The 10014-nt window shown below is 35.3% G+C and overlaps 1 protein-coding gene across 2 annotated transcripts; it reads right to left on the minus strand.

Moving 5' to 3' along the window:
• Positions 1-319: 319 nt before the first annotated feature.
• Positions 320-9963, minus strand: LOC109064251 (potassium channel subfamily K member 4-like). 2 transcript variants are annotated; one of them, XM_042738020.1, is made up of 8 exons: positions 7807-9963; positions 6753-6876; positions 6080-6280; positions 5238-5352; positions 5005-5165; positions 3628-3814; positions 2190-2332; positions 320-1530 (listed from the first exon to the last, which is right to left on the minus strand). In XM_042738020.1, the coding sequence occupies exons 3-8, from the start codon at positions 6266-6268 to the stop codon at positions 712-714; spliced, it is 1614 nt and encodes a 537-aa protein (XP_042593954.1). In that variant the 5' UTR covers positions 6269-6280; positions 6753-6876; positions 7807-9963; the 3' UTR covers positions 320-711. The 2 variants fall into 2 exon arrangements, with proteins under 2 accessions (XP_042593954.1, XP_018936792.1); XM_019081247.2 differs by having other exon boundaries at positions 6080-6322.
• Between the last annotated feature and the right edge of the window lie 51 nt (positions 9964-10014).

The raw sequence follows: 10014 nt of genomic DNA on the forward strand, positions 1-10014 counted from the left end.
TGAGCATTTCAGCAAATGGTGTTGGTCATCTGGACATCAGACCTTATGCACAGTTTGCACAGCTGTTTAAAAGTTTGGGGTCGGTAAAAAGTGTTTAAATGAATGTCAGTTTTATTTAACAAGGATGCATTCAATTGATTGATAGATCAATTGGTGACAATTAAGACATTTACAGAATAATATTACAAATAAATAAATGCTGTTATTTTGCGAAAAAAAAAAACTGTTACGTTTCCACAAGCAGCACAACTGTTTTTAACATTAATAACTGATCATTTATTATGCAGCAAATCAGCATATTAGAATGATTTCTGAAGGATCATGTGACACTGAAGAAGACTGGAGTAATGATTCAGCTTTGCATCACAGGAATAAATTACATTTTAAAATACATTACAATAGAAAAGTTATTCTGAATTGTTAAAATATTTCACAATATTGTTTTAACAGTATTTATGCAGCCTTGTACACTTAAAAAAAAAAAAAAAAAAAAAAGTCACCCCAAACTTTTGACAAAAGCACATACCTGTAGAAATGGTAGTATGCTATTCTGAACAAAACCACTTTGTTTGTCTGGGAGGCATCAAGTGTTTTTGTACAATGCACAAACCATTTTAATCGAAACTATCTTTACACACATATTTGTGATGGTCTGCATCAGTCAAACTGTGATGCTGAAAGCTAACAGCCCTTTGGTCAGATGTTTATTTGTCAGGTTTGAGGTGGAGGTGTTGGAGGGTGTGATGGAGGTTGTAGTTCACTAGTGATCTCCCTCTGCAGTCCCACAGGATACGAGTGGGGAATCTGTCTCGTCATGCTCCTCCTCCTCTTGGCTTTGCGTTGGCGGTTCTGTCCAGCAGGTTTGACCCGATCACTGAGAGTGTCTGAAGACTCGTCAATGTACGCTAGGTTCTCACCAAAGAAGTCCAGAAGGGAGGGATGAGGTGGACTGCAGCTGTCAACCACGACGACAGGAACATCCTTCCGACTCTCCAGTGATCTAAGAGTCCCTTCAGCTCCAGACTCCAGGTCCTCTGAGTTACGGGAATTTGACTCATATTCCGACCAGGATTCCGAAGGTGTCTCGGATCCCGTTCCAGATTCTGAAGGGGACCTGGATCCGGGTCTTGATGGTGGATTCAGCTCTAACCTTGAGACGGATCTTGACGCTGGTCCTACTGTCAGCCTCGATCCTGGTCTCACCTCATACGGCCCCTCTAACCTACACCACGACCTGGACCGGGACAGTGCTTCAGACCTGATATCAGACCCTGGGGTGTACTTGCACACAGGCCATCCGAGAATCAGGTGTCCGTTCTCTCGGATAACATCGGCATCGAGGGAGATCCCATGAGCCAATCCCACTGCGCTCAGTCTTGGGTGGCGATGATGGCGGTGACGCTTCCGTCGACGTCGCCGCTGGAGCTGAAAGGGGTCGTTGAGATCCAGTGGTACGGGAATACGGAAGTCCATGGACATGTTCTGGATGTTCTGAGTCCAGTCTGTTGCGTGGGCTCTCAGCTCCTCCATCTAAAAGAGAGTACCATTAAAAACAAGGAGAGAACTTATAAGAATTAACTTATGAGAAAGTGTTTTATCGCAATACAAGCAGTAAAAAGGTGGTTAATAAGAGCCTAAAAACATGAAAAAAAGGGACAAATCCTAATACTATACACTGTCATTGTTTCTTGTTTACCAAGGCTGCAGTAAAAACAGTAATATTGTTAAATATTTTTTACAATTTAAAATAACTGTTCTATTTTAATATGATTTAAAATGTAATTTATTCCTGTGATGCAAAGCTGGATTTTTAGCATCATTACTTCAGTTATCAGTGTCAAATGATCCTTCACAAATCATTCAAATCTGCAGATTTTTTGTTTAAGAAAAAAAATCTTATTAATATGTTGAAAACCTTTGCTGCTTTTTTTTTTTTTTGTTTTTATATAAATATACAAACTTATGATTCTTTGAAATATAATTCTTTTGTAGGACTATTAATGTCTTTGCTGTCACTTTTGGTCAATTTAATGGATCCTTGCTGAATAAAAATTTTTGAACAGTAGTGTATATCTATATACAAATTTGGTCCACTTTGCAGCTTTATTTTAAATAGTCCATACCACAATAGAAGTCCACTGTGGAAAAACTGAAGTGAATAAATCTGTTGTTTATTCTCTCTGTCTCACCTCTGCACGTGTTTTCTTTGACAGCACTCTAAGCCAGTTCCCAACCATAGTGAGGATAGATGCAAAATACGCCAGACCAAAGACTATCCACAACCACACCAACGGCTTGTACAGGGGCGTTGGCGTTCCATCTCTCCTATTCTCTGAAATAGAAGAAAGAGAAAGATAATGACACACGGTTCGTTCACGGGGTGATGTGGCCTGGTGGTTGAAAGCTCTGGGCTGGTATAATGGGAAGATTGCTGGTTTGAAGATTGTGCCATGGGCAAACACCATTGTTCAAATGAGCAAAGCACTTAAAGAAATATTCTGAGTTAAATACAAGTTAAGCTCTACCAAAAATACACACCACCACTCAAATGTTTTGGGTCGGTTTTTGGTGTTTTTGAAGTGTCTTATGCTTAACAAGGCTGCATTTAAAAATAAAATGCAATAAATACAGTAATACTGTGAAATAATTTAACATATTTAAAATTATTGTGTTCTATAATTTATTAAAAGTAATTTATTCCTACATTTTCAGCAACCATAACATGATACTTCAGAAATCATTCTAATATGCTGGTTTGATTATTATTTGAACAGTTGTGCTGAAATAATTATGGAAACTTTTTTTTAGGATTCTTTGAAGAACAGAAAGTCCAAAATATGAGCATTTACTTGAAATAGAATATCTTCTGTATCTCTGTGAATATAAATGTCTTGACTAACATTTGATTTAATGCATCCTCACTTAAAAGTATTTGTCATTTATTAAAAGATATTTTATATATATATATATATATATATATATATATATATATATATATATCTAATTACTACAAGCAAAACATATTACAGTTAAAAAATAATTTAAAAAGTTGTTAAATTTGGTCTGTTACAGTTCACAAAAAATACTAAAATAATGTAGTCAGTAAAATGGGAAATTGATTTAATGAATATGGCATAATAAAATATATTATATAAATTTAAAGCTCATTTTTTGGCAAAAGACAACAAGTATGACTAAAGCAAAACAAAACAAATATATAGGAAAAAAACCACTAGACTGAGTTTGGAGTTTGATTGTTGATTACATGAGATGAAAACACTGAGAAGACGGAGTCGATAAAACTGTTCCTTTATTAGGTCTACTGTAAGTCCCCTTTCGTCTGTTAAATGACTATAGATTAGAGATAAGTGCCTGCTCTGGTCTAAAATTGCAGCTATTACAATTAATTCTATTACAATTAGTGTCTATGGCTTAAAAACAGATAATTAGATGATGTAAATGTCTGCAACTTCATGGCTGTCTGGATCCAATGACCACAAAACATCCTGCAATTCCAGGCGTAATACAATATTGAGCTCCTTAACAGAATCATCATACGGTCACATGACACAGTAAACTAAATCATATGTAATGATTATTGTATGTAGACATCATATATCTGTGCACCTGCCACATAGTCCCCAAAGCCCACCGTGGTCAGGGTGATCACAACAAAGTACACCGCTTCCAGCAGGCTCCAGCTCTCCACTTCCTGAAACACCATGGTCGGCACGGCGATGAAGACTAAGCAGCCAATCAGGATGGAGAAGACAGCGGAGATGATACGGACACTGGTGGGCTTCACACCTTTACGCTGTTCAGCAGGGGGAAAAAATCAAGACGATTTTCAACACAATACAGTTATCTTTGTCATTTTGGAAAAAGATTTTGAAAGTGTAATTCTTAAGAGGTTCTCAGGTAATTTTTTAAGAATGTCTTTAGTGTGTTCTGATTGTAATGCAGTTTCCAGTAATAATCGTAATAAGGCAAGACACTACAGGCAAAAACATTGCTTTTTCATGCACTGGTCAGTTTTAAGATTTTGGGTTATTTGGCTTCTCGTGTGTTGTTTCAGAGTAGTAGAAAGAATACATTTAAAATACATATTTAAGTGTTTATTGTATTGCACTTTATCTATTTTGCGTCTGCACATTTCATTTACAATGCATATCATTGAAGAAATCTCCACTTCAGCAGCACTCACATACACCAGACTTTACTTTTTACTCCAATCTATATTGTTTTTATAGAAGGGTTTGTTCATAGGTAATTTGCCTGATGCTGTACATTCCTAAAATCACTCAGATTTTTCTCTTTTTTTTTTCTGGGAATTGACATTATTTTCTATAGAAGTTTATTTCCTCCATAGAAAAAAACAATGCAATTGTGACCTTTAATATTACAATTCAGATTTTGCAATATTTTTGAAAATTATTGTGAGATATAAACAAACAAACAAAAAACCCTCTTTTTTTCCAGCAATTCAGAATTTTCATATTGCAATTCTGCTTTTTCTTCTCTTAATTGCAAGTTTATATATCAAGGTTCTGATATTTTTTTCTCAGACTTGCAAGTTCATATTTCAGGCTTGAAAAAAAAAAACCTCATTTAATATCTAGAAACCTTTGACTTTGTCACCAAAATGAAACAAGAATTTTTAGGAAATTGCAGTAAAAATATTTGCAATTTCTAATGTAATCAATCAACTGCAGAAGTATGGTGATATCTATTTTTATTTTATTATTATTTGTAATGATCTCAGCACTCACCATGTACTTTAAACAAATGTTTTTAAAGGTTAAAGGTTATCCTTCGTTACTGTCTTTAGAACAATCTTCAGAAAAAGATTAGTTTTTTTTTAATTACATATCTGTATTAAAAGTTCATGTTGCAAATGCTCTTTACAATGAGTTGTTAATACAATAAGTCATCACTTACTGTTTTATCTGTTCATCCACATTATTATTCTAATTTTCTAATGGTCTGAATTAAGGAGACACCTACCAAGAATAGAGTCTCTATCTTTGCCACTGCTCTCCTCAGCAGGGTGCCCAGGTGGTCTCCAACCCCTGCTAACAGTATCCCAAACATGGGGATCCCCACCAGAGCATAAAATATACAGAACAACTGACCGCCTTTTGTCTTGGGTGAAATGTTTCCAAAGCCTAGAGAAGAGGAGAACATGTGAAATCAAGCTCCTAAAATGAAAATAACAACTCTAAAGTGAAAAATCTCACCGATAGTGGTTATGATGGTGCCACAGAAGAAGAAAGCATTGGATGGATCCCATCTGCTGGTATAATTTGATGTGCTTCTGGCATCCACACCTGCTTCAATGGCATCAACCACTTTCTGAAGTGAAAAGATGATAGATTTATCAACGATGCCCCAGTGTACATATATCTACAAACACATCTACACACATAGAATATTTATAAAAATACCTGTTTTTATTTTTAAAAATTTAAATGTTAATTAAAATAAAGCTCAAATAAAATCAAATATTAAAAATAAAGACTTAAACTTGAAAATATAACAATGAAATTTAGAAGTGTTGTCTTGGCAAATAATTGAAATAAAGTACTAACTAAAATTAAATATAAATATAAATTTTATATAAAACAACACCACAACAAAATTAAAAAGGACACATACTTGATAAAACTAAAATTTGCTATAGTATTTGAATATCATTGTAGTATTTATTAATATTTTCACTTGCCTTTTATTTTATATTTTGTTTCCAGTTTTATAATTTTAGTTTAAATTACTGTTATCTTTTTGTCATTTTATATCATAATTTTAATAAACATTTACATTAATAAAAATATACATACCTAAAAAATTACTGGTTACAATCAATATTCAAATAAACAATATTCAAAGAATTCACAGAGCTCTTATACATAAAATACTATTATAATTCCATGTTTAGTTCGGTGTGTTGTTTGTCATTTCTTTGTAATTATTGTGAAACTTGCTAGCAATTTCAGAATGTAAATTATTTCTACATCAACTCCCCAAGTTATAGATTGTAATTCCACTTCATTTTTTTTTACATTTACGTTTTCAAACAGACCTCTGTGAATGCGCTCAGACTGTAATGGGTGACGCAGCTGTGGTTCTGTAGGAAAGCCATTCGAGACGTCAGCAGCTCGCGGTGAGCCCATTCCTCCCTGGAGGACTCCAGCCAGCCGAACACCAGAGCCCCTAGCACCAAATACAGCAGCACGGCTGCCAGGATGGTCAACAGTGTTGTGTACCGCATGGCTACGAGGCGCTGATGACGTCAAACAAGATGTGGATGAATGTTTTGGAAACACTGATAATCATGTGTCCATCAGGTTAGGTGGAGCGAAGAGAAGAACGTCAAGGAAAACAAACACAATAATGAAATTATCTCTGCTTATCACGACAAATGAAGAAATGTTAGTGTGTTTTGACTATTTGGCAAAGAACAGTGGCCCTAAAAAGTATTTAGGATCACTTCAAAGTATGTATAACATTACACAGATTTACACAGAATATCATTGCAAAAAATAAATCACTTTTCACAATCAGTATCACTTCTTTTTGTGAAATGTTCTGCTTGAAAGTGTTTGTGCTCCCTCTATTTAAAGTAAATGGCAGCTTATTTGATATTTTGCTATCTATTGCAATGGCATTTATTTATTATTATGAGCAGCTAAGTAACGGAATATTTCATACGGGTTTATTGTATATGTAATAGAAAACAGAGATCAATTATTTACCTTATCAAAGTTGTTTTTCCAAATTCACTCTTTTCTCCATTTCCTCCATATCAGATGTTTGCTGTAGTCGTTAATACACTCTTCTTGTCTCTGCACGGCCTCTTCCACTGGCACACACAAAAACCTGTGAGACATAATGGTCAAAAAATGCTCTGAACACCCTGAAACTGACTCCAGATCAGCTTTGAGCTTCAGGAGCTTTGACCCAGTCCAGACACATAACAGACACATATGTAAACAAATTGTTCTACTGACAGAACCTTGATGCTCACCAGGGCTCTCTAGCACTTACTTTGTAGACGCATGGTTACCGTATATTATGGTATACATTATGTTGTCACTTTAAATATTTGCAATCATTTGTTTCACTTTACTGTGTTATGTTTTACATTGCATTTATTATGATCGTAAATATGCACAACTTGCGCGTGTGAAATTATTATTTTTTTTTGCAAAGAACATTAAATGGTTACAGATCTTACAAAATAGACAATTACAGATGGGTAAAGCACAAATAATAATAATAATAAAGTTGTGTTGCTCCCAAGATCAGATTAAAGCCTTACATTTATTAAATTAAAATTACTTTGACATTACACTGATAAAAAAAAAAATACTAATTTTTTTAAGGTAGCACAAGTGGTTGCAAACTATTTATTTTAGCTACATTTAAAAAAATAAAGTTAATAAGGAATAAGTACAAAAGCTGTCAGTGGGGTGGGTACCTTTTCAAAAAGGTACACCTCTGTACCTTGTTTACCCGTAAGAAGTGCAGTAGTCCCTCAAAGGTACACGTTAGTATCCAAAGGATACATATTTTGAAAAGGTTCTGCCTCAGAGACAGCTTTTGTACCTTCATTTCTGAGAGTATTCTACATGCAAAAGAAATTACTGTTATTGATTCCTTTTCGATTATTTGCATTGCAACAGCCAATAAAAGTAACTGTTCACATTAATATCTACTTTAAAATGTTAACTATTCGTTTAATCAGTGTAACGCTTCAAAAAACAGCATAAAAACAGGTGTAAAGTTTGTGAGGGAGCGTTATCCTACCTCCGCGCGCGGCTCGTGAGGAGTTCCCTCTCTGCTGAAGACCACTGTGAGGATACATGCACTCATCAGGACTTTCCCCATTCCCAAGTCTATGTGAACCTGCCAACATGAGAGAAGAAAAAGAGCAGGGACGAGACGGAGAGAGGAGGGGAGGAGGAGGACTGTCTGGCAGAGATACTAATGAAAGCTGACAGTTTAATTATCTGTTTCAGGTGTTTAAAACATTTTTGTTGAGCGCCGTTCTCTCGTCTCATTTTTTAATGTAAAGCACTGGGATTGTGTCATGAAATCCCAGCAAACACTCCGTTAGGTTATTTTATGGGAACCAATTATTAACGTTTTAAGTATCGATTAATAAAAGTCGCGTGGCAGCGCTGGCAAGTTTATGAGCTTCTGAATGTTACTTTTTGCTCAGTGCGATCTCAGTTTGTGTGCGCGCGCGCGCATCAATTAAAGCAGCTCATTAATATAGAACGGTGATTAAACTGAACTGTTTTAATGCATTGACCTTGTCACACGCAGCCAAAAGTTTTGACAGTGACAAATTTTGTGTTTTGCAAAGATTGCTGCTTCAGTATTTGTAGATTATTTTTTGGTATACTGAAATACAATAAGCATACAAATTTAAGGCTTTTATTGGGAAAAATTCTGGGCCAAATTCTGACTAATAGTGATCCATTCTTGCCTTAGTTCTCAGAGCTGCCTGGCCATGGATCCAAAGTTTCAATGTAGCCTAATGATCTTCAAGCCACTTTTTAATCACTCTTGCTTTGTGACATGGGGCTTCATCTGGCTGGAAAATGCACAGATCACCTAATTGCTCATGGAGCGTTGGAAGAAGTCGCTCTTGCAGGATGTTTTGATACCATTCTTTAATCATGGCAGTGTTTTTGGGCTGAATTATGAGAATGCCCACTCCCTTGGTTGAAAAGCAACCCCACACATGGATGGTCTCAGGATGCTTCACTGTTGGCACAACATAGGAATCATAGTAGCTTTCACCTTCTCTTCTCCAAACAATTGATTTTCCAGATGTCCCAACAAGGACACCTTAAAATAAGGTTTTTAAGGCTGTGCATTTCTGTGTATATATTTTTCACACTATAGCACAAACTTCATACCTAAAATAATGACATCATCTAGGACGATGACCTAGCACTAAATGGACTGGATGTCTGTGGACAGAAGTGCAATACTAAATCAACGTCAAACATTAAAGCTCAGAATTCAAAACATTCACTGTAAGCCAAAGCTCAGGAGAGAATAAACAGAACTCCCTGACCGAGCTGAAGCAAAGACCAAAATGGCCTTTAAATCTTTTAAAAGCTCTGATATGTGATATCACATCCCCGGACATGCCTTTGATTTCTGCTCCAACAATGACTAACATTTGGCTTTTGAAAACACAAGTGCATAACATCATGTTCACGAGTTATCTCAATCTATTATTACATTATTCCTCAAAACTGGTTGTACTTTAACTGTGGAAATTACTTGTGACCGAAGGAGGTTTGTGTAAAAGACATTATGCCAGAAGTACATTTCTTACAGATGAGTAGAAATGTTGTGAACCAGAGGAAAGCATCCACTGTGGACTAAACACAGACCCTTCGAACAACCTGTTCAGCCAAAAGACACAAACGGAGAGTCTTTAAAAATACAGAGAGCTGAAGTTTTTTACATTACTCTATTTAAATGGCTGTGTTCGAGGTTTGGATAACATTTGCTTACACTTAACTAAATGCTGAATCCACTTTGTTTTTAAGGCTGCATGGATCTGCTGCCCATGAATCTTACAAATTTGATTAAAAATATGATGTAATGTCACAAACATATGGTGTAAACGGAGCTTCAAATTCACAAAATGTATGGAAATTAAAGAAAGATCCACAAATAAATGATGTTTCAGAAGAAATTCAAAACTCACAAAAGAATAAAATGACATTTCGATGTGAGCACTATGTAATGGAAAATAATAGTAAAGCAAAGCGGACTTAATTTGAGAGTAATTTGCATTAATGACCGGCTGTCTGTATTGGATGGCTACTTAAATCAATAAAAGGACATGAAATATTGATGGAAGTTAAAATGATTTAAATATGATTTAATGTGCGCGTATCCATTATTATATAAAAATATTTAACAGAATGCTGCGATTGACCAATTAATATGAAATATCTTCAAATTGTTATGAAGTAAACTCCAAAT

This window comes from Cyprinus carpio, chromosome B14 (genome assembly GCF_018340385.1).
Source record: "Cyprinus carpio isolate SPL01 chromosome B14, ASM1834038v1, whole genome shotgun sequence".
NCBI classification, from domain to species: Eukaryota; Metazoa; Chordata; class Actinopteri; order Cypriniformes; family Cyprinidae; genus Cyprinus; species Cyprinus carpio.